At 42.1% G+C, this 25350-nt stretch overlaps 1 protein-coding gene across 2 annotated transcripts in view; it reads left to right on the forward strand.

Annotated features, from left to right (window-relative positions):
- The window catches only part of PTPN11 (protein tyrosine phosphatase, non-receptor type 11), a 72843-nt gene extending 54881 nt beyond the window's left edge, over window positions 1-17962 (forward strand). For both annotated transcript variants that reach the window (XM_012663534.1, XM_012663535.1), the window contains exons 12-16: window positions 491-558; window positions 1194-1345; window positions 11021-11133; window positions 13146-13247; window positions 13949-17962. In XM_012663534.1, coding sequence (XP_012518988.1) covers window positions 491-558; window positions 1194-1345; window positions 11021-11133; window positions 13146-13215 — 403 coding nt within the window. In that variant the 3' untranslated portion in view covers window positions 13216-13247; window positions 13949-17962. The remainder of the gene's footprint in view (window positions 1-490; window positions 559-1193; window positions 1346-11020; window positions 11134-13145; window positions 13248-13948) is intronic.
- Window positions 17963-25350: the final 7388 nt, after the last annotated feature.

The following is a 25350-nucleotide window of genomic DNA, read 5'->3' on the forward strand; positions in this document are numbered from 1 at the left end:
TCTGGGCTTCATGATCACACTGGGGAAAGTTTGGTTCCCTAAATCTCATTCATTTGTTGGGCAAGTGGATACATGTGAAACTTTTTATTTGTCCCATTTCTTAAAAAGCTACCATTTACTGATCACTTGCTTTGTGCCAGCCTCTGAGCAAAGTGTTTTTCGTACATTATTCACATTTGATCCTCATAATACCTCCCTATGAGGTATGTGCTGCTGTCCCCATTTCACAGATGAGGAAACTGAGGGTCAGAGAGGTTAAGGGACTCACATCAGGCACATCATAGTGGGGAAGCTGGGCTCCAAGAGCAGGCTGGGCTGACTCCAAAGCCCTATGCCCTTTGCCAACATATTTTCAGACATAAGTAGATGATCTTATAAATAACTCCCAAGAGCAGACATTGTTTCTGTTAATATTAATAGTGTGGTTTTGAGTAGGAAACCCCCATGAATGACTCTGTTGTCCCCGTTTTTTTTGTCTTTCTGCCCACAGTGCTGGAATTGGCCGGACAGGGACATTCATAGTGATTGATATCCTTATTGACATCATCAGAGAGAAAGGTAGGTCATTCGAAGGGCAAGAAGCTGCAGTTCCTATTTTGTGTTTCTGGAAGGAAAGAGCTACTGACATAGCTGAGGGAAGAGAAGAATTTTTCGTAAAAATCTGGACTGAAGACTTTTAATATGTCTACCAGAGAACAGAAGTGATGCAATTTGAGCTTTTGGTACAAAACGAGGTCTAGGAGGTGTGGACCCCCACGGCTCTGGCCTTTTGTGTCTCATGTAGCGACGATCTCTACCTAGCCTCCTAGCCTCATTTATGGTATGGGGTGCTGTTGGAATGTGGGGATCCCGACCGCTCACACTTTATCACGTGATCTGGGATCATTGGTATTGATCGGAAGTTCAGTGCTGTAGCTGTTGTAACATGTTCAGTTAAAACAGCAAAGACTAAATCAGCATTATTTCCAAGTCTCCCAAAAGTTGTACATTGCGCCAGGCATAGTAGCACACGCCTGTATTCCCATCTACTTGGGAGGCTGAAATGGGAGGATCCCTTGAGCCCAGCAGTTCAAGTCCAGCCTGGCCAACATAGAGAGACCCTGCTTCTAAAACAAAACAAAGTAGTTTTCCATTAAATAACTTCCTCTTGGCTGTGCAGCTTCTCCTGATTCTTTGTGGTGTTTGCTTTGTAGGTGTTGACTGCGACATTGACGTTCCCAAGACCATCCAGATGGTGCGGTCTCAGAGGTCAGGGATGGTCCAGACAGAAGCACAGTACCGATTTATCTATATGGCCGTCCAGCATTATATTGAAACACTACAGCGCAGGATTGAAGAAGAGCAGGTATCAGCCTGGAGGGGCTGGCACTCGGATTTTTGTTTTCTTTCTAGGCCTCTTGGATATGCTCTCCTTTTGAGCAGGACGGGCTCTGATACGCAACCATTTTTATTTGGCAATGGGAAAAAAGTTCCCAACTAACAGAGCCGTTCTGGAAACTGGTAATTATTCCCTACTTCACAGCTATGAATTTTCAGTTCGGAGGAACTTAGGGTGGGGCACCATGCCGTCGTCCTGGCCTGCCAGGTCCAGGGACTGCCACGCAGAGAGGTTACGACATTCCCAGGCTCCCATGGCAAGCTTAGAACTCAAGGCCTCGAAGTTTCCAGCCTGTTCCAGCTTTGATCCGGGCCATGTTTATCCTGCTTCCATCTCTTAAAATGAATGCCTCGCTCTTAATAGCGCACGGCAGTTTGAACCACTAATTTGGTCGAGTTGGAAACAGTGAAATTTCAGTTTTAATAAGCTGTGCATAATGAAGAAGAATGTGGAATTGGAGCCTTTCCATTTGAAGCTATTCATAACAGACACAAGGCTGGGTTAACTAGGAATATGCTGAGGCGAGGGAAATGAGGAGAACTGCTCTTTTGGGGGCTGCGTGTATCTTCCCCACCCCTCAACTCCATTGCTGTGCTGCAGGCGGGGGGTCGTGTCTAAACATCAATGACGTTTGCCTGCCTTACCCTGTTCATTGCCGTCCAGAGAACTCAGCTTCTCAAAGTGGAATCTAAGCTCTTTTCAAAATGGGACCTGCCACCTATTTGAAAGATTTTTAGCCTAGCAGAATAGTAGCACATTGTCAAAGTAGTGGTTAGCCAAAGTAAGGTACCTGCTAATGAGTTCAGGAGGATCTCAGCTCACACGATGCTTTTGTTTCATTGTGCAAAAACATCTTCAGAAACAGTATGTGTATAGAGATGCAAGGTCAAATAATTAACAAGATGCCAGTTTTGAATGTTAGTGCTTTAAATCTGAATTTCTATTATTTTTGGTGCCATGAAATATTTAGACGGTTACTATAGGTTATTTTATATGTATATCTGCCATTATACTCAGTTTGGGCCAGGAATAGTGTAGCAAACAGTTGCCCAAAGGGAAGGACGCAGAATAAATACAAAGTGAACACAACACAGTTGCTACAAGTTGGAAAATGTTCAGGGCTATCTTGAAGCACATGATGTAGCCCTGCTTGGAAAAGCTAGGGGGAAAAAGCTCTCTTTATTTCATTTAGAAATTTTGGTTTTTATCCTTATTTTAGAGAATTTAGGGACCCTCCTTCCACAGCTTTTATAGCACTTTACATCTTCTCACTGCTGTAGGTCTCTCTGACCTCAACTCTGAGGTTGTAGGTTGGATTTAGGAACTACTTAAAAAAAAAAAAAATCGTTATTGCTGCCTTTTTGGGGTGGGGGGAGGTGGGGGACGAAAGCGAAATATGCTTCTTAATAATTTAAGTGTTACGGAACGTAGAATAGTGAATGTCCCTGGTAATCCAACCCCAGGGATGTTTGCATTCATTCATTCATTCATTCAGCCAGTACTTTTGGTGCTGATAGGTGTCAGTGCTGTGCTAGGAAGCATATTGGCTACTGTTTGGAGTATGGACCTTTGGAGTTTTAAAAATGTGCAGGCTTAGATGATTTATTTTCAAAAATGATATCCTGTAACATGTAGTTTTCTGCGTTGTACGGTTTGAATCCATCTGGGAACTGGCTACCTCATGGCTCGTGGTAAAGTAAGAAGTACTTTCATTTAGCAAGTTTAGGTGGCAGACTTAAAACCATTAAACATTAATCTCCACATAAAAACAAAAAAGCATGAAACCCACCTGATTTTCAAATTAGACCAAAGAACAAAACCCATTCAGGATAATTGATCATTTTGTAATATAGTCATGTCCAAAATTATGAAGCATCGAGGACCTTTGGGAGTAAAAGAATTTGCTACAGACAGATCAGCATAAAAAAAAATAAATAAATGATGGGTGAAGAGCCGTGGGAAAGGAAGAAGAGAAATACAGAATCAGATGTGGGAATCCAGGGGAAAGTGCAAACAAAGCAAGATTAAGAAAATTCTCACGTGTTTATAAACAGTTCTCACACTCTGCCGGCTACTTGGAGGTAGACTTTTCTGTTAACTTCCATTTATAGTAGTAAAAAAAAAATTTTTATTTGCAGAAGCAGTGCATGGAATTTCCTTTACCCCGCTTTCCTGACTGTTAACATTTTAACACTCTTAACTTATTCAGTTTAAAAAAATTATATATATATGTAAATTTTTTTTTTTTTTTTGGACATGGATTCTCACTCTGTTGCCGGGGCTAGAGTACAGTGGTGTCATAATAGCTCACTGCAATCTCAGACTCCTGGGCTCAAGTGATCCTCTTGCCTCAGCCTCCCTAGTAGCTGGAATTACAGGTGCATGCCACCATGCCTGCCTAATTTTTTCTATTTTTAGTAGAGATGGGGCTCTCGCTCTTGCTCAAGCTAGTCTCGAACTCCTGAGCTTAAGCTCAGCCTCTGAGAGTGCTAGGATTACAGGCATGAGCCACTGTGCCCAGCCATATCTCTGTAAATTTTTAAAATGAAATGTTTGTTAGTTGCAAACATTTTTGCCCCTCTTCCTCTAAATGTTTGGAAAATGTGTACTTTCTGAAAATAAGGACATTCTCTTCCATAACCAATAGTGCAATGATCAAAATCAGGAAATCAACACTGATATAATACTACCATCTAACCTTCAGACTGTATTCCGATTTTGCCAGTTTGTCCTACCAATATCCTTTATGTGGTCCAGGGTGACACAGTGCATTTAGTTGTCATGTATCTTTAGTCTCTAATCTGAGACAGTTTCTCAGTCATTCTTTCTCTCTCATGACCTGGACCTTTTTGAAGGGTTCAGGCCAATTATTTGGTAGAATGCCTCTCAGTTTGGACTTGTCTGATGTTTTCTCTTGATGAGATTCAGGTCATGTATTTCTGACAGGACTGTCATGGAAGTAATGTTGTGTTCTTAGTACATCACATCAACACAACGATAATTTGATTCATTACTGGTGGTGGTAACTTTGATCACCTGAGTAAGGTGATGTCTGTCAGCTTTCTCTACTATAAGTTACTATTTTTCCCTTGTAAGTTATCATAATATCTTGTAGGTAGATACTACAGACTGTGTTAACGACCCGTTTCTCCTAATACCTTTTCTGTTTTCATCACTGCCTTTCCCTTCCAGCTTTATTAAATATATTTGACAAGTAAAAATTGTATATATCCAAAGTGTTCAACATGATATTTTGACATACGTATATATCTGAAAGGATTCCACAATGAAGTTAATTAACACATTAATCATCTCACGTAGTTACTTTTTTTTTGTGGTGAGAATACTTAAGATCTGTAAAGTTCCTTGACTTACGATAGGGCTACGTCCTGATAGGCCCATCGTAGGTTGAAAATGTCATAAGTCAAAAAGGCATTTAATACACCTAACCTACTGAACATCGTAGCTTAGCCTAGCCTGCCTTAAACATGCTCAGAACACTTACATTAGCCTACAGTTGGGCAAAATCATCAAGAATGCTTATTTTATATTAAAGTGTTGAATATTTCATGTAATGTATTGAGTACTATTCTGAAAGTGGAAAACAGAATGGTTGTATTGCCCTCAAACCATCATAAAGGCAAAAGTCCTAAGTTGAACCATCATTAGTTGGGGGCCGTCTGTACACATACACACACACACACACACACACACACACACACACACGTGATGAGCAGTCATTAATTAGCAAATTAGCAAGTCAAAGAACAGTATTTATACCAGTCTAAACGAGCACACCCAGTGCCCAGATCTTGGCTTCAAAATACCAGTCTTCACTAAAAGAGATCAGAGTTCCTTTGAAAAATGGCTGGGAAAGGAGAAAATGAACATGGACCATCTTATGGTGTCAAAAAGTCAAAGGAAGTGCTCAAAAATGGGAACCAGCCAAAAGAACACAAGAACCAGCTTGAGAAGTTTCCCACTAGCCATATTTGGGACAATTTAAGCAAAAACAACAAAAATCGTAGTAACGTACCCATTCTGATATACATGAAGGGAGAAAGGAAAGCTCTTCCTTATAAATGAAAAGGGAACGATAAACCTAAAACTGCAAAACTCCTAGAAGAAAGCACATGGGGAAAGCTCCATGGCATTGGTCTTGGCAATGGTTTTTTGGATTTGACCCCGAAAGCACAGGCAGCGGAAGGAAAAATAAACAGGTGGGACTATGTGAAACTTAAAAATTTCTGCAGAGCAAAGGAAGCAATCAACAAAACGAAAAGGCAGTCCATGAAATGGGAGAAAATAGTTGCAAACCATATATCCAATAAGGAGTTCAAATCCAAAATATATAAGGAACCCCTGTAACTCAACAGCCTCCCCCCAAAACTTTTTATTTTTTTGAGACAGAATCTCACTCTGTTGCCCGGGCTAGAGTGCTGTGGCGTCAGCCTAGCTCACAGCAACCTCAAACTCAAGCGATCCTCCTGCCTCAGCCTCCCAAGTAGCTGGGACTACAGGCATGCCCCACCATGCCCAGCTAATTTTTTCTATATATATATCTTTAGTTGTCCAGCTAATTTCTTTCTATTTTTAATAGAGATGGGGTCTTGCTCTTGCTCAGGCTGGTCTCAAACTCCTGAGCTCAAACGATCCTCCTGCCTCGGCCTCCCAGAGTGCTAGGATTACAGGTGTGAGCCACTGCGCCCGGCCCCCCACCCTCCCCCCAAAACTTTCAACTGATCCAATTAAAAATGGGCAAAGGACCTGAATAGACATTTTTCCAAAGAAGCCAGCAGGTATGTGAAAAGGCGCTCAACATCACTAGTCATCAGAGAAACACAATCAAAACCCCAGTAAGTTATCACCTTACACCTGTCAGGATGGTTATTATTAAAAAGTCAAAAAATAACAAGTATCAGCGAGGGGGTGGAAAAAAAGGAATCCTTATACATTATTAGTGGGAATGTAAATTAATAAAGCCATTAGGGGAAAGAGTAGAGAGGTTCATTGAAAAATTAAAAATAGAGCTATCATATGATCTAACAATCCTACTAGTGGATATATAACACAGCCAAAAGAAATGAAATCAAGCTGGGCACAGTGGCTCAGGCCTGTAATCCTAGCACTCTGGGAGGCCGAGGTGGGAGGATCGCTTGAGGTTAGGAGTTCGAGACCAGCCTGAGCAAGAAAGAGAGAGACCCTTTCTCTTCTAAAAATAGAAAAAATTACCAGTTGTAAAATTTGAGTTGACACAAGACCATGCCCCCTCGTCCCCTGACTGTTTTATCTGTTTCCCTAGACTTTTCTCCTTGGTCCAATGAAAAGGCTTTTTCATACTTGTTCATTCATTCCTGCATTAATTAAAAGAGGTTGCACTGTGTGCCAGGCACTGTGCCAGAGACTGGGAATCTAAGTAGTGACGTTCCTAAAATAGAAATAAAACCGATGTGGTTGGAGTAGAGGGAGTTAGAGGAGGAGTGTGGGGTGTGACGGGTGGGATTGGAAAAGTAAACCGAGACTAGATTTTTAGCTGGGAGGGGGAGGGGACGCTTGTAGGCTATATTAAGAATTTTAGACTTTATTCAGAGGGAAATGGAAGTCATCGAGGAGTCTGAAGCAGGAGAGTGACATCAAAAGATCCTCACTTTAAAACAGGGCCCTGGCTTGAGGGTGAAGGATGGGTGGGCAGCAGCCTTGAGTAGCTGCAGGGGCCCAGCAGTGGAGGTGACAGTCCATCGTGGTTTGGGCAGGGTGGGTGGGGCCGACCGAGCACGGGGCAGAGTGGGACCAGCAGATTTCATGATTAGACGTGGAAGGAATCAAGGAGTTTGCGGTCTTCAAATTTGACCCTAGAGTGTACTGGACAAGGAGCCTTGTTGCTCTGTAACCTAGACAAGAGTGTTTCCATTTTACCCTCTCTTCCTGCTCTCGGCTTTTGGATTTTTTGTAATTTGAGGTTTAAAAATGTAATCGGAGTTACTTCATGTGGAAAGATACTTAATGCCAGGTGGTTTTGGAGCCCCGCGATTGGTTCATCCTCTGAACCTTGGCAGTGTGTCAGTTGGCAGGGCCGTGAGATTTATTATAAACATTGCACAAGGCTTGGTGACCACGCTGTGTCATTGAGTCTGAATCTGGGTGGAGACAGATCAATTTCAGATTATTTTCTAGGTCACAGAAACACATTACCCTCCATCTCCCCGCCACCCGCTACAACAAATCAAAACAACCCCTATCCCCTGAGAATTTTTCTTCATCTGTAAAACTGCCTGGGCTGTCACAGTACTAAGTGACAAGCTCATCTGACTTGTGAATCAGTTTAATTTCTTGCTCTTTCTACGTAAGCTAAAAAGCTCCAGCATTTTTATGCTTTTCCTTGGGTTACTTTGATTCATTGAAATAATTCCTGTTCCATTTGTATTATTCCTCATTAGAAAATTCTTTTGTAAGCAGTTCGTGTAGAAATATTGATTTTGATTTTCCAGGATGTATTGAGTAGGGAGGGGGAAATGGGGAGTTGCTGTTCAGTAGGTAAAGAGTTTCAGTAATGCAAGATGAGAAAATTCTAGCAATCTTCTATATAACTATATGTACAGTACATCTAGAAATTTGTTAAGATGGTAGGTCTCATATCATTTTTTTTTTACTCACAATTTTTTTTTAAAAGTATTGAGTAAAAAAGCAAGTTTACTCTTCAATTTTTATTTACTGTGTATTTTTAATTTTTATTTTAAAAAGTGACTGAAGATTTTTAAACTTCAGGATATTTTAAAATAATGTTCCCTGTCATTTCTTGCATTTGATATTTAATTTTAAATTATGTTGTATTTCTCTAAAGATTGTTTCTTATGTAAGTCAAGATTTCAATGCTGAAAATAGCTACGGCTACTACTCAGAGGTGATTAGTCACAAGGCCTTTACTTTTTAAAAAATGGCTGTTCAAAAAATTAAAATACTGTGTAACCAGAACATTTTTGCCTTGGATTTCTGTTTTGCAACTTCTTTTCTAGAATATAAGTTCTGTGATGACTGCTCCATCAGTTTATAATTTGGTTTGGCTGCTGTAACAGAGGCTAAATAATAATGGCTTAAACAAAATAGAAGCTTATTTCTCTCCTGCACAGTTTAGGAGTGAGGGGGTGGAGGGCAGCTGTGTTCCACAGGGTCATCCAGGGACCCAGGCACATTCTGTCTTGTCACTCTACTGTCCTCTAGGATGTTGCTTTTTCCCCTTGGTTACAATGGCACAGGGAAGTAGAGGGTAAGCAGCCGCCTGGTAATGTACAAATAAGAGTCAGACAGTAAAATATATAGGCTTTGCAGGCCATATATGCTCTCTGTTGCATATTCTTTTTGGTTTGTTTACAACCTTTTAAAAATGTAAACACTATTCTTGTGTCACAGGACTTACAAAACAGCCCCTGGCTGGATTTGTCACACATGCCATTATTTGGCCAACTTCTGCTTTAAGGAAATGACCTAGAAATTGCATACTTCCTCATCTGTAAAATAGGGTTAATAACAGTATCTATTTCAAAAGGTTGTTTTGAGGATTAAAATGAGATGATATGTTCAGATAGTGCCTGGCGCAAAGTGAATGCTCACAAATGTTAACCATTTTCATGATATAATTTATATATTTTTTCCTATGAAAGAGAACTAGCCCATTTTTCTTTTACCTCCTGATTTTTGACACGCTTTGTGACACTTATATATATAATTACCACAGTTGTTTAGTGTGGCACTATATTTAAATCAATGCTCTAGTCCTTTTATCATGGTTTCTGTTAATTCTTTATTTTGTTTGATTATTTTTATAATGCATCCTATTGGCTAGGTTGCATTATTAGTGGGTTTTTAAAGACAATATTATAGTCCAAGTATTTACGTCCATGAAAATGGCTGAACAGGTTTTATCTGTGAAAGGATAACTTAGCAGGGTATAAAATTCTTGGATTATCTCTCTTTCCCACAGGATTTTCAGAATTATGTGGCTGTATTGAAGTTTAAAATCAGTTTGATTCTCCCTCCCTGATGTGACTTACTTTTTCTGCCTAGAGATCCATATGATTCTTTTTCAGAGATTGATTGTGTACTTTTTCCTATGTTGTGTGCCTTTTTAAATGCAGATTTAGGTTTTTGTTTGTTTTTTTTTAAGTTTCAGTAACATTTTCTTACATTCCTGTTTTAGGAATTTTCTTTTATTCTATTTTTTTCTTTTCTTTTTTTTTTTTTAGTTTGTTTTCTTCTTTAGGAATTCTACTGTGTATATCGAATCTCTTATCTGCCTTCTTTGTCATTTTTATGGTTTTTTAAAAATTTGTTTGTTTTGGGTTTTTTTTGGTGACAGTGTCTTGCTCTTTCACCCAGGCTAGAGTGCGGTGGTATGATCACAGCTCACTGCAGCCTCAAACTCCTGGACTCAAGAGATCTCCTGTCTCAGTCTCCCGAGTAGCTGGGACTACAGGTGCACGCCACCACGCCCAGCTAATTTTTCTATTTTTAGTAGAGACGGAGTCTTGCTCTTGCTCAGGCTGGACTCGAACTCCTGAGCTCAAGCGATCCTCCTGCCTTGGCCTCCCAGAGTGCTGGGATTATAGGCATGAGCCACCGCACCTGGCCAGGACATTATCAAAAATAGCATGTCACAGGCCATCCTTGTACAGCTCTTAGGCTTAAGTGCAAGGATTTCTCAAGGAGTGGGTGTTCAGGGTTGCCTTTTTATTTTTTACTAGGTACTAACTGGTTAATACTACTGCCACTAATTGTGCACTAAAGGGATGGTGCCAGTCTACCCTCTCCCCAGCAGAGCACGAAAGTTCCCACGTGTACACTAGTATTGGATAAGGCCACCCTTTCTGCTCTTTGCCTTTCCTGAGTAATGCTAAAATGAAGCCAGCTGGCTGTTTCCAGGCGCATAGAGGGGTAGGAGAGGGTGATAAACCATCTAACTAGAAGTCTGAGTCTTCCCAAATACAGTTCACTCCACATCTGAGATGAGGTTACATCCCTGCTAATTTTCTTTGCCTCTGCATCCCCGCCAAGTGCAGGATATCATTAAATCCAACAACAAAGGATATCATTAAATCAGGATATCATTAAATCCAACAACAAAGTTTGAAAGGTGCTAGGGTCTTTTCCAGTGGTTAGGGGAGATATGACAAAGTATGTTATTGTTTCCGATAAGAGCACTATTGTCTTTCGTTCCTGTGTGCCATTTCTACTTAGACTGAATTTATTTCTGGAGTTCTTTTCCCAGCTGTTTACCTGAAAATCATTACATGTGTTGCACACGAACTAAGAAATGATTAGATGCTAATGGGGCAAAGATGGTGTGAATTTTCTCTTAGCTCAGAAACAGGTACATTTGATTCAATGCAGTGAGTCGATAACACATGACTTTCTGTGCTTTTGAATTATACGGTTCAAAAGTACTTTTCACCCATCTGGTGTATTTACACTGAGGAGGTGAATTCCCTAACAATGTGGTCAACAGATCAGTATTCTCAAGGGTGTAACCTGTCTATTTCTCTCTCTCTCTCTCTCTCTCTCTCTCTTTCTCGGTGAAATACCTTTTTTGTTTCTTTATTCCTTTAAAAAAATCATAGTCCCTCATATGTGCACTCTTCCAACTTTCAGAAAAGCAAGAGGAAAGGGCACGAGTATACAAATATTAAGTATTCTCTAGCGGACCAGACCAGTGGCGATCAGAGCCCCCTCCCGCCTTGCACCCCAACGCCACCCTGTGCAGAGTAAGTAGTGATGAAGGAAATTCTTTTTACCTGAACATAGTGCTATAAAAAGGCTTTAAAAACAAAAAACAAGTCTTTGCAGCCTGTGCCTTGCACTGGTGCACATTGCTGTTGCCCAACGACTCGTGTCTCAGTGATTGGCCACTTCTATGGATTGTGTTGATGGTGTCTAGACTAAAATTTAGTTTTCCTAAACTGAAGGCTGGTTGCTATGCTAGCTAGGAATATATAGGATTATGTGTGTATCAAGCGGTGGTTCTCCATGAAGAATCTAATGTTTTTATTGATGGAATGGGGATTACTGCAAGAGAAGGTCATATCTCTTATGATGTGTTAAGACTCTTTGCTAAAAAAAGTAAATAAATTGATCATTAATGTGTCAAAACAACTATGATCTGCTAATTTTCCACCAGCCAACAGAAATCTGCTTTCGGTATTTAAACCAGGGGTCAGCAAACTACAACCCATGGGCTAAATCTGGGCCATGGCCTGATTTTTGTTTTTGTTTTTGTTTTTTGGTATAAGGTCTCTCTCCGTTGCCTGGGCTAGAGTGCAGCGATGTCATCATAGCTCACTAGAACCTCAAACTCCTGGGCTCAAGCAATCCCCCTGCCTCAGCCTCCCAAGTAGCTGGGACTACAGGCATGTGCCATCGTGCCCGGCTAATTTTTAAAAATTTTTTATAGAGATGGGGTCTCGCTATGTTGCTCAGGCTGGCATGGCCTGTTATTATATATAGTCCATGAATGGTTCTTAAAGGGTTGTAAAACAAAAACAAAACTCAACAACAAAACAAAACCCAAAGAATAACATATGACAGAGACCATGTATGGCATGCAAAGCCTAAAATCTTTCTGGTCCTTCCCAGAGAAACTTTGCTGACTCCTTGTTTACACTGGAACATGGTAGGAGAACATTTCTTAAACTGATGATATGAATAGCAATTGTAAGTTATTTGCCTATATATTCTAAAGTCACTCTTTAGTATAACATTTACTTTTTATTTTCCCCTAAGAATCTTATCTCTGTTTGCTTCTGATGTAGGTTTTTAAACCCCTGCTGACTTTAATATTCTATATAAATGTTTTAGGTAGCATACACGAGGCTTGTATTAACATTTGCTTTCTACTTAACACTGAAAAGAAATTATACAGCAGAAGTATTCTCTCCTCCAAGTCGCCTCTTCTTTCTGCCTGCTTTTTTCTTTCCCGGTGGACTGACTGGGGAAGTTGATATTTTAAATTGCTCTCTGCAATAATTTGCAGTGGAATCAGAACATCAGGGCTCTGAGTCCTTTCCAGAAAGCTTTCCCTTCATGTTGGCAGGACAGTCAGCTATCCTGATTCCCTTAGTACCAATGGCATACCTGTGGCTAATGGGCTCTTGGCCTCTCATTCCCGATGTCCGCCCTGTAGAGTACAGACACCGGACACCCTCATACTGGAGCCCCTCTCCAGCTGGCGCCCACAGCTGCTGGGTTCCTGTCCTCCAAGAGGGCTCTGATCACCCCTTCCTGCTCAGCAGAAAAGAGTCTGGGTGCTTTGATGCTGTGGCTCTTTCCTGGGGCCCTAAACCAGCTGTTCCCCTTCATGTAACCTGAGCTGGGGCTGAGTGGATCTCTAATCACTGCCTGAGTGCTTGGGGCTTTTACCCATTCAGATTCCTCTTCTGGAAACTAGTATCATTTCTTTCTGTAATGTGTGTGTCTCACCCCCCTTCATGGTGTAACTCATATGCCTCATCCCACAGGCCTCCTTAAAACAACCCGCTTTCCTTCAAACCCAGAGAGCACAGGGACTCGAGGCTCTTAGCTGACTTTGAACTTTGCAATTACACTGCTATATGTGTATGTCTTCCATCCCTATCGAGAATGTCAGCTCCTGGGCACAGGAACTGTGTCTGCACCCTCTCCGGCTCCCAAAGAGTGTAGTGTGTGCTTTATAAATATCGAGTAAGTTTAAACAGCATGGTCTACATTTTTATAAATGTCTTGCATTTTCTTTTCTCTGCAGAATGAGAGAAGATAATGCTAGAGTCTATGAAAACGTGGGCCTGATGCAGCAGCAGAAAAGTTTCAGATGAGAAGACCTGCCAAAGCTTCAGCACAGAAACAGGTACTTCAATGCCAGTGCTCTATTGGTTAATTGTTTATAGAGTTTGCATCATTTTTAAGCAGGCAAATCATCTATGAATGTTTCAGCACAGTGTACCATAATTGAGTTTTGCAAACCAGCCTCCTTCTTCTTCTCTCTGTGCTTCCTTTTCCAAGGTGAATTTAGTCTAGCGTTCATTAAGCATTGAAACCAAACAGAATTAATTCTGCAAGGGGCAAGGCTAGTACTTATTCCAGAGAAATGGTTGATATTGGTCCAGGTATAACTCTTCCTACAATTTTTGTTGGAGTTGGTTAACCCGAGCTGTGCTGGGGATGATCTGTAGGGATCTGGAAGCTTCGGGACATAGCCCCGGCTGGTTGAGAGTTAGGAAGCCCGAGTTCTTGTTTCACTTGACGTCTGACTGGTTGTGTGACACAGGGTGCTAGACCCCCCTGGCCTTTGACGTCCCTTCCAGCTCTGCTGGGAATTTATATCTCTTGTGTGTCTCTTCCCTGTCAGTTGCCTTTTCAGATCGTGACCCAAGTATGTGATGTATGTTTTAGTAAGTTAGAAACTCAAAGTGTCAGTATTTCATGTTGAAATGCCCACTTCAATGGGTAGTATATTTAAAAGCTTTAAATCTGCTTTAGAATTGTTTAATGCTTTGTCAAGCCTTTAGATGTATGCTCCTTAAAAATTCTAACTTATTTTTTCCCCAGATGTGGACTTTTACCCTCTCCCTAAAAAGATCAAGAATGGATGCAAGGAAGTTTATGTGAAGAATGAATTTGGATTTCGAAGGCTTGCATTGTGATTAGCTACCTTTTAATAAGCAAAATTTGAAACCATTTCAAGACCTGTATTTTAACTTGACAATACCTGATTTCCACTTACTCATTTCCTCAGATAAGAAGAAATCATCTCTACAATGTAGACAATGTTATATATTTTATAGAATTGTGTTTTAAATTGAGGAAGCAGTTAAATTGTGCTCTATGTTTTGCCAATTATGGGGATTCAAATTGTAAGTATGGGCAGTTTTTTTTTCTTTTTTCTTCTTAAAACCTTAACCAATTTAACTTTTTTCTCTTTGTGGGGGATGATAGGACACTTGTAAGAAGAAATGATTTGGGAAAATTAAGCAACAACATCCCAGAGAAGTGAGAACAATCTCATTTAGTATCACTTATCCAGTAGTGGATAATTCATTTTGACGGCTTCTTTTTTTGGCCAAATGATAACTAAGCCAGGGCCTGAGACTGTCAGACGCTGTCTACCTTTGCATTGCCATTAAAGAATCATGGGGGAAAAATCATAAAATTTTTATGAATTAGCTTAAAGAGGTGAGTTTTGTTCTTAGCAGTTGACCAATTACCTTTCAGCTGTTGACTGAGACGGTTGTGGTAGGAAAATGTTTGCCATATTTTCTTTGCATTTGAGTAATTGTCTTGTATTTAGAAAAAAGGCATCTGTGGACGACCAGTGTGTTTTGGTTGTCAAATGTTGCTGACAAATCACCCCAAAATTTTAAAACGACCCCACCCCACCCCCAACCATTCTTCTTTCTGAGCTGGGCTCAGCTGAGCTGTTCTTCTGCTGGCCTTGCCGGGGGTCACTCATGTGGTCAGCAAGTTGGCAGAAACACTGGGATGGCTGGGCTTTCTCTGCATGCAGCCCTCAGGGTCTCTCCTCCTCCAGGTGGTCTCGCCAGCGGGGTAATCTAGACCCTCTGTGGGCAGCTCGGAGCTGCCAAGAGCTTAAAAGCAGAAGCAGCCAGGCCTTCTAAACACTTAAGTCCAGAACTGTCACAGCGTCCCTTCTACTGCCCGGTAGTGATGACACGAGTCACGAGCCCAGCCCAGATTCAAGAAGAGGGCGTGCAGCAGAGGTGCAGTTGATTGGGGGGCCACCATTCTAACAGACTGTCACAGCCAGTGCCGTGGAAAACCAACTGTATCAGCAAACGTAGAAACTGCTAGTGACCTTGGGAAGCTGAAGCTGCTTGCGGTAGCTGGTGTAAGCTGAAAGTCAGACTGAGGAATAAAGAGAGGGCCTTCTAGAAGCTTCATGAACCAGTTCTGCCAGCTCTGAGCATATTTTCTGAACCAGCACTTGGGAAAACTGGTCTTACAAGAATAGATGTGTTTAGGGGGACAGAGCTTTTGAGAGGGGAACCACCCCATCGTTGGGGCACCCCCAGACTGTGGGGACTGTGACGCTTTCTTGATGCCACTGGTTTCTAGTCAGACCACAGTGAGAAGGAACAGTCCTGACTGGCCTCCAGCCGGTTTGAATTAGCTCATTTTTGTTTTAGCCAAGCAGTAAGATTTGCTAATGTTCTACCTTAAGTGCCTTCTCCAAAGACATCCCTCTTTGCCTCGCGTGTTGAATCATCACTCAGTGAGTATATTTCAATGAAAATACCCTGGGTTGACTTTTGTAACGATAATGAAATGCTACGGCCACTTTGCCGTGACGTTGAGATCTCCTCAGATTCTTCTGGCTCCTGAAAGGAAGGCCTAGATCCAGTCCTGGCAGTAGTTCCTTTCCGAGGTCTTGCAGGTCCTTGAAACCCTGAGGTCGTTTGGGAGCTCAGTGGCTGCCACATTCACAGAGAAAATGTCCATTGACGCTCCCACGCCTGCCCCAAGATCTATTGGACTTAGAATTGCTTCAGAACACAGGTGTGGCCTGGAGGGTACCTTCTTAGGGGAATGCCATGACTACTGTCTTCCTGGCAAGCCTGTCAAGAAACAGATTCCAGTTCAGTATTTGCAAAAAGGATCTTGAATCCTGTTCTTTTTATTGCATTATCACATTGAACCGTTCTCCATTTTGCTTCAATGTTGTGATAATGTCTTGAGTTGACTTTGGGGACAAAGCCTTTCACCAGCATACAAGGGTTTGATTGTACAGATATATCTGCTGCATTAATGTCTCTGCCTGGAACTGAAGATCAGTTGTTTTTGCACGTGGGATGGAAGTACCTGATCTTGGCCAGCTTTGTTTGTTCTAGGACATTGATTTCATTTCAGTTTCCCTCCACGAGGTCAGCAAGCTGTCATGTTGTTACGCAAACTTAATGCCAAGACACGATGCTTATAATAGTCCCTAGGTTGCTAAGGTTTGTCGTGTGTTTGGTAAAAGGTGATTGCAGGTTCGCAGATGAGGTCACTTTACTTGGAATGGAATCAGGCAGAAGGGCTGGGATGGTGGGGGGAGCTCGAGGTTTAAAAAAACAGTGGCAAGGAAAGTTGCGTAGAGGTGGTGTCTGAGGAAGTCAAGGGGCCCAGGGCCAGAGCAGTCAGTACCGGGTGAATCAGGTTACCCAGAAAATAGGTGTGAAGGATACACTTATGCAGTCTACTATTAGGTTGCTGGTAGACATTAAATATGCACAATGTTCCATAGCTGGCTGAGTATTTTTAAATTAGAAGCATAGGATTTTATATTTGGGGTGCAAGAATTATCTGGCATGCAGTATTGGGGTTAAAAAAATAAAAGCGAAATTTCAGAGTCTTAATAGCTTTTTAAAAAAATAAAAATAAAAAGGCACTTCGTGTCCAGTGTGTGGCCCTTCTGAAACTTATGGTCATCGCTCCCGTTGAAATCAATGACTTTTCAAATGCGGCTGAGTGGGGACGAGAAAACATAGGTAGGACTTTCTTGGTGTCTGCGTTCTTTATGGGGCCCAGGTGCTTTGGAACAGCCAAGAAAATGGTCAAGATTATTTTTAGGGGATTCTTTTACTGGGGATTTTAAGAACTAATATGACATCTTGGGTTATTTCTAGTTCAGGGGAATGTGGAAGGGTATGCAGTTGTGAAGTGTTTTGTTGTAGATTAGTATCCATAAGGGAAGCTTAGACTGTAGACATAAATATAAGCCCAGTGCAGTTTTTGTTTTCTGTATGTTGTCGGGGGAATAACGTTTTATATATAGCAAGCACATGGACTCCCTGATTGCAAGATGCCTTTCTTAGAATCTGTATTAGCCCTTAATTTTGTTGAAATCTCTTTCCTTCCTCCTCTCGAAGAATAAGTTCCAAAATATAGTTTATTGTATCTTCCATCACTAAAAAGTTTGTTCCTTTTCAACTATGGGCAGTTCACACAAGGCAAACATATTAAACAGTTGGTTTTAGTGTATTGTATAACTTTGCTGTATATCAAACTAATTTTTACCAGTTTTCATCCTAAACCTCAAATCATGTAATTAATAATTTGCCTGTTTATTTATGACCTAATTGTGATTCTTTTATTAATAAAAGCTAATGGAAAAGGATTCTTTTATTAAGCAGATGACTAGACCTACAATTAATTTTCCTGCAGTATATGAAGTATTGTACCAGAGTATTAAAAGATATGTAATATTTTATTGATAAATCTATCCTTTAAAAGGAATACGTTTTAGGATGTCATCATTTTGATGTGAATCATGTAAATGTTGATAATATGCTGTTTATTATACATTTAGTGTTTCAAGAGATTCACCTAATTGCCTCTTTGCCCACATATATTATGTAGTCTATTTGCAATTGTTTTTAAAAAATGACATTAAAAGAATAATAGTTTATGTAGAGAAACATTAGTGGATGTTAATTGTCTCCCCACCTGTATTTATGGGTGTTAGTTCAACTGCTTTGCTAGTTGCAAAGCCGTATTATCAAAAGAAAAGTGTATTTGTAAACTGTATGGGAACTAAAAATTAGGAATAAAACCATTTTCTTATATTATGGCATTTGTCATTCGCTTCATCAGAAAGGTCCAGGAAAAAATGGGATTATAGATCACTCAACCTCTCACACCGGCAAAATGCTGACATTTAGCAGCTCTTGTCTAGAAGGTGACTTGGAATATAGAATAAATGAATTAGTTCCTCAAGAATTCACTGAGCGCCTATTCTACGAATAGCTTTCGGAGACAAGAAATTCTATTTGGAAGAACTTGTGAGTAAGTGAAGAGTGAAGAGTATGTCTGTGTAAAATATACAGGAAATGCTGGGCATGTTGGTGTGCACCTATAGTCCCAGCGTCCCAGCTACTCAGGAGGCCGAGGTGGGAGGATCGCTTGAGCCCAGGAGTTCAAGATCAGCCTGGGCAACATAGCAAGACCCTATCCCTCCCTCTCTCTCTCTCTCCCCTCCCCCCCCACACAAATATATATGTATATATACAGGGAATGATTAGATAACACACAGAACTGAATGTAAATAGCATTGGGTGGGGCTATGAAGTGAAGGTTTGGTAAGGGAAGCTTGCAAGAGGAGTGAATTATGTGCTATAGGACATCAGCTCCTCTCTTTAGAGTAGGTTTAGGCCACATATAAACAAGGCCACTTTCTTCTGACGATAGTGAGCATTGGCATGGGCATCAAGAAATCATTTTATAAGTAACAAAACAGGTAGTTCTTAGTTTCCTACTACAAATATATAGGACGATTCGGATTACTTATTTACACTGTAGAATACCATGGCCCTCCTCTCAATCTCAATGGAGCTGTTTAATGCATATAGTAGGTTGGTATCCAGCTGGTTTAGTTGGTTAGCCGTCATCTGTCCTTTCAAAAATACAGAGCACCTCCGAAATGGAGGTGGAAGAGGAGCAGTGGCCAGAGCAAGCTGACATTGTGGCATCTACGGGGGGAGGGGCGAGGCCTTGCCCAAGTCAGAAGGCAGTTCCCAAAGCTGCCCAAGACCAAGACAAAGGACAGAAATTCAACAACTAATTTCAAATGGAACTGAGAGTCACGACGAAGGGCTGAGGCTGTGGATCATAGGAGGGTCTCTGCTGGGGTTTCAAACCGTGGTGCTGTTCGGTGTTTACCCTCGGGGCTCAAAGAGGTGCTGTCCACACCGCCAGCCTGGAGATGCCTCCTTGTTCCACGTGATCCTTCCTGAGGTCCTGCATTGCGTGTTAAAGGGTAGTGATGAGGCCGGGCGTGGTGGCTCACGCCTGTAATCCTAGCACTCTGGGAGGCCGAGGCGGGAGGATTGTTTGAGCTCAGGAGTTTGAGACCAGCCTGGGCAAGAGCGAGACCCTGTCTCTACTAAAAATAGAAAGAAATTAATCGGACAACTAAAAATATATAGAAAAAATTAGCCGGGCATGGTGGCGAATGCCTGTAATCCCAGCTACTTGGGAGGCTGAGGCAGGAGGATCGCTTGAGCCCAGGAGTTTGAGGCTGCTGTGAGCTAGGCTGATGCCACAGCACTCTAGCCCAGGCAACAGAACAAGACTCTGTCTCAAAAAAAAATAGCTTCTGATATTCTTAGACATCACACCTACCAAAACTGAGTTTGCGAAATCCCAAGCATATGTTAAACCCATCCAACCATGAGAAGAGAAAGAAAAAAAATAATTTAAAGGAAGCAAACTCTAAAATTAAAGTCTGTTCAGAAGGTGACAGATGTCTGGGTCTTGATGGATTTCTAGACTTGTAAAAAGTAGTTTTCTTTTTTCATCTTCATTCATCCATGTTTGTTGCTTTGTACATTACCATTTTTTCTTATTTGAAAATCAATTTCCTTCTTTCTAAAGGGTTGATTCCTCCAAGTGTTACTTTGTATGGAGGCTTTAGAAAATGTCTAACAAAGGTTTGAGTTATGGACAGAAAAAACACTCTTGCGCCTCAGCTACACAAATTGTCCTCTAGTGGTGCCCTATTATGCATTGAATTATTGTGTTTAATACCTTTTCCACATAGGAAAATGGACTAAAATCTTTGTTTGGGACCATATAATTTCTATCTTTAGATTTAAGAATAAACCATCAGGTTTCTGCTTAGGGTAAGTTAAAAGAGGCCTTTTGGTCGAAGACATTACGTACCTTTGAGTTTTAGGCGTCAGGTGGAGGTGGAACATTCTGTTCAGGCGTGTTGATTTAGTAGGAACATCAGAGTTTGGGAACCCCACAGGCTTGGGTTTCTTTCCTGATTTTGCCATTTATGAGCTGTGGGACCTTGAACAAGTCAGTTAAGGCCTTCGATCCTCCCATCCTCTTTAGAAAAATGGAGATAGTGGTGCCTGCCTTAATGTGAAGGGTTATGGAGAAGTCTAATGGTAATGAATGGCCTGGCACATAGTAGGTGCTTAGTAAGTAGCTGTACTCTTCCTATTGGACTTGGGAATATTCTTGCAGGCCTTCGAAGTAGCCTGTTCCTGGGTTATGTCAATTTACCAGTTGATGGCACATAGCAGGGAGAATCAGTGAACAAAATTCATGGATTGCATTAGAGTTTATACAGCCCTTCTATGAGGTCATTGTTGAACAAAAACCTTTTACTTTCATCACAGTCTGTGAGTGTTGGAAATCCGCAATTAGCCTTTCTCCCTGGTATGGAATGAAAACTTAATTCAAACACACTCAGGCCAAGGTGGGAGAATCTCTTGAGCTCAGGAGTTCAAGACCAGCCTGAGCAAGAGTGAGACGCCCGTCTCTACTAAAAATAGAAAAATTAGCCAGGCGTGGTGGCATGCGCCTGTAGTCCCTTGGGAGGCTGAGGCAGGGTGACAAAGTGAGACTCTGTCTCAAAAAAAAAAAAAGGCACACTCAGGAAGTCCAAACATATTTTTATTTGCTAATGGCTTTTAATCTTGGGGACAGAGATAGGTTAATCATTACCCCTGCTTTGGATAATGTGGGGGAATATCTCGATTTTGGAAGAGGACGATTTTAAAGAGCTGAGAGTAGGGGAAGACTGGGAGTGAAGACCTGGTTATGAGTCTGTGTGCCTTTGTGAGTAACCTCAGCTTTCGGAGCCTCATTGAAGAACGGGGCTGACAGTCATAACAGACTATCCGAGCAGCTGTCCACACGCAAGAACGATTGTTTGTAGGGGCCGACAATGGGAGACCTCCCCCCTCCAACGTCCCTCTGCAGAAAAATGGATATGGAGTCAATTGTGGTATTTCCCATACACTTAAGTTCGATGGAGCTGTGGAAAGGAGTGGATCGCGTCAACGTGGTTGAATCACGCACACAGTTGAGAGGGACAAACCAGTTGTAGAAGAATATGAACGGAACGAGACCATTGATTTTGCCTGTTCGACAACATGCAAAAACAAATACTACAAGGTTTGGAGAAAATTTCATTTGTAGTAAAATTATAAAGGAAAGTGTGGGAATGATGAACTCCACTTTCGGGATAGTTGTTGCTTTGGCATGAGGAAGGGAGGAGGGATGAGATCAGAGAGGGGCACATGGCATCCCAGTGGCTTCAAAAATGTTCATTTAAGCAAAGTCGTTTTCATGCTATTAATTTTCGTATCTTATTGTATGTTTCATATATTCTTTTGAACATTTGACATGTTTCGGGATTAAACACTAAAGAGATTAACTGAGGTAATAAATGTGACAGAATAGAAATAAATAGAAAGGAAACTGCTGAAGTCAGCTTGTTTAACAGCCAGTAATCGCTGTTTTTTGAGGGATTACTAGAAGGGGTCTTCAAAAAGGTCATGGAAAATGTGCATTATACAAAAACTATGCATAGATTTCAAAATTTTTTGCACCAAGGCCGGGCGCGGTGGCTCACGCCTGTAATCCTAGCTCTCTGGGAGGCTGAGGCGGGCGCATTGTTTGAGCTCAGGAGTTCGAGACCAGCCTGAGTAAGAGTGAGACCCCGTCTCTACTAAAATTAGAAAGAAATTAATCGGCCAACTAAAAATATATAGAAAAAATTAGCCGGGCATGGTGGCTCATGCCTGTAGTCCCAGCTACTCGGGAGGCTGAGACAGGAGGATCGCTTGAGCCCAGGAGTTTGAGGTTGCTGTGAGCTAGGATGACACCACGGCACTCTAGCCTGGGCAACACAGTGAGACTCTGTCTCAAAAAAAAAAAAAAAAAATTTTTTTGCACCAAAATAAACTCGTACTAACTTGTCTGAACAGGATCTAGTTTGAGGCACTAAGAAGGACATCAGTTTGGAAAAGGCCCCTATCAGAGCAACATGAATTCCGCTAAAACTGAAGCAAGAACAAGCATCAAATTTATGGTGACTCTTAGGTGGAGGAATGGTGAAATCACTGACGCTTTATGAAAAGATTATGGGGACAACGCCCTGTCCCCCTCACCCCCCGCCAAAATCAGCAGTTTACAGATGGATCACTCATTTTAAGAAGGCACTAGACGTTGAAGATGAAGCCCACAGTGGCGGACCACCCACATCAATTTTCGAGGAAAAATTAATCTCCTTTGTGCCCTAATTGAAGAGAATCCACGATTAACAGCAGATCCTCCCGCCTCGGCCTCCCAGAGTGCTGGGATTACAGGCGTGAGCCACCGCGCCCGGCTGTATTTTTCTCTGTATCTCAGTATCTACCTATCTTATTATTTTTTCCTGGGTACTCAGTGTGGATATGGTGACATTTCACCCCCTCAGTGCTGCAGTGTCTGTCTCCTGAGAACGTGGACATCCTTTTTCATAACCACAATATGACGTTCACAGTTAGGAAATTTAACATCGATACCATACTATTACATAGTCAATATTTTAGTTTTCCCAATCGTCTCAATGATGTATGTTACAGCATTTTTATTTAAAAACTAGGATCCAATCAAGGATCATACGTGGCATTTATTAGTCATTTTTATTCCGTCTCCTAGAATCTAGAACAGTCCTTTGTCTCTTTTTGTCATTCGTGATATGGGTATTTGAAGAGTGTGGGCCAGTTGTTCCGTACAAAGTCCCTCAACTCGGGTTTGTTGGATTGCTTCCTGGTGATTGCATTCCAGTTAAACATTTCCGGTAAAAACACTATGTGGGTGATGTTGTGTTCTTTTTAACGCATCCCATCAGCAGGCATGTGATGTCATTTGTCCCATTGTTGATGATGTTAACCTTGATTACTTGGGTAAGGTGATATTGTCTGATTTCCATCCTGTAAAGGAATCTTTTCCATTCATAATTAACATCTGCCGTCCTGTAACCCAAGGGAAATATCATGCAGGAGAAGAAATCATTGAAGAGTGGAAACAGGAAAAGAGAAACAGGTAGACGAGGCTCCATCTGGCGGGTTCTTACAAGCTTATGGGCGACCGAATGCAACCGTGAAACAGCTCATGGCTCTTGGCTTCGTGGCTGTATGTACGCAAAGCAGTGCTCTCGCTCGGCGACTGTAGATTTATTGACTGTGTTAACTGTCCGGGATTGGTGGTCCGGGCCGGCTGCCGGAGTGCGGCAAATCTTGCCCCAGCAGTTGCATTAGTTTTCACGTCATGTAGCTGCAAAGGCAGAGGACACGGCCAGCCTCCCCTCCTCGATGTGGCCCTTCCGGGGGCAGCAGCACAGACACGTGCTGTTCCAGACCACCACGTCTCTCACCTGATGATGACAGCAGTCCCCAGAGAGTCACCCCAATATCCGCTCTGCTTCGCCTCCTCACCCCAGCACATTTGCTCAAAGCAGCCCCAGTGAACTTTTCAAAACTCAAATCAGAGTTTTATCCCTCTCCTTCCTGAACCTTTCTGATTGTCCTTCTTTCTTTCTTTTTTTTTTCTTGCTGTCACCCAGGCGATGGCACGATCATAGCTCACTGCGGCCTGGAACTCCTGTGCTCTGGTGATCCTTCTGCCTCAGCCTCCAAGTAGCTGGAACTACCAGGCACGCACCACCACCAACACCATGCCCAGCTAGATTTTTTTTTTTTCATTTTGTAGAGATGGGGGTCTCACTATGTTGCCCAGGCTGGTCTCAAACTCCTGGCCTCAAGTGATCCTCCTGCCTCAGCCTCCTGAGTCACTAGGATTACAGGTGTGTAATCCTACACCTGGCTCATCCCATTGCCCTGAGAATAAAGATCTAAATTCTTACTGTCGCCTACCCTAGATGGTCTGGCCCTTGCCTTTACCTCAGATCTCATTTTCTTCCACTCTTGCCTGTCACTGCTCTTGGAACCCCAGCCACAGTGGCTTTCTTTCTGTTTCACAAAAATGCTTCTGCCTCAGGGCCCTTGCACATATTTTACTGTTCTACCTGAGACACTCCTCTTTCATTCTCCCACTAAAATGACTGTGTCGTATGCTCACTAGAGAGTTTTCCAATTCCAGGTATGGCTGGATCCAGAGGCCCCGATAAAGTTGGTGGGAATTTATCTCTTGACTCAGCGTTGGCTTTATTTAGGCCATTTCTGTCCTCATGGTGGCAAGATGGCTGCCAATATCTCCAGGCAGCTTACATCCTCCCTTCTCTGCAGCTCCTCTGAAAAGAGAGCACCACTTTCCTGAGAGTTGTGATGCAACTTATGCGATTGGCTTTAACTGGATCACCACAGGTCACATGCCCATTCCTGAGCCAATCCTTTATGGCCAGGAGGGTGGAATATACTCATTAGCCAGGCCTGGGTCATGCGACTACTCCTTGGAAGGAGGTGTGGATTGGCCTTTCCCGAGCCTCGTGGACTGAGAATGGGGGAGGGGGGCTCCCCAAAGAAAGCAGGGGTGCTGTTACCAGAGGAGGGGGAGTAGGTACAGGGCAGCAAAATAAAAGGTGCCCATTAGCAACCATTGTAAGGATTTTAAGGAGACAATGCTCGAAGCGCTCTTATCTGAAGATGCTGATGTTGTATGAAGAAGCAACAGAGGGAGGGTCAGCAGAATGTGTCTGGATACCCGGATGTGTGTGAGGAAGGCGACACGGGGCTCGGAGGGCTCAAGTCGGGGTTCCTGGGACAATGATTTACCTTAACTAGGAATTATGTAGGGAAGGGCTGGGTGGCAGGGAGCAACAGGTGTTTTGACCAGCTTGGGCTCGTGGCTGAGTGTGGAGGGAGGCAGGTGGCAGGTGCCTAGAGACCTTTGTTTCGGTTCCCTGTTTTTTCAGGTGAGGAAGCCAGACTCTGAGAGAAGGGACCTAATTTGTCCTCCCACCCACAGCAGCAAGCCCTGTCTCCTGATCTCACTCCCCCAACCTGGTGTTTTTATTTTTTAAATATTTTAGTTTATATTTTTATTTAGGAATGCCAATTTGAATTAATTTCGAAAACCAAAGGAGAATATTATAGGCATTTTTAACTTAATGACAAAAAAAAAAAGTCAAGCTCCCTGAGGCTAACCACAGCACTGATTGCAGTATGCAACGTTCGCCACCCCTGGGAGGGTTGCTAAAAACTTCACTCTCGTGG

Source organism: Propithecus coquereli, unplaced genomic scaffold, assembly GCF_000956105.1.
Source record: "Propithecus coquereli isolate 6110/MARCELLA unplaced genomic scaffold, Pcoq_1.0 Scaffold81, whole genome shotgun sequence".
Taxonomy (NCBI): Eukaryota; Metazoa; Chordata; class Mammalia; order Primates; family Indriidae; genus Propithecus; species Propithecus coquereli.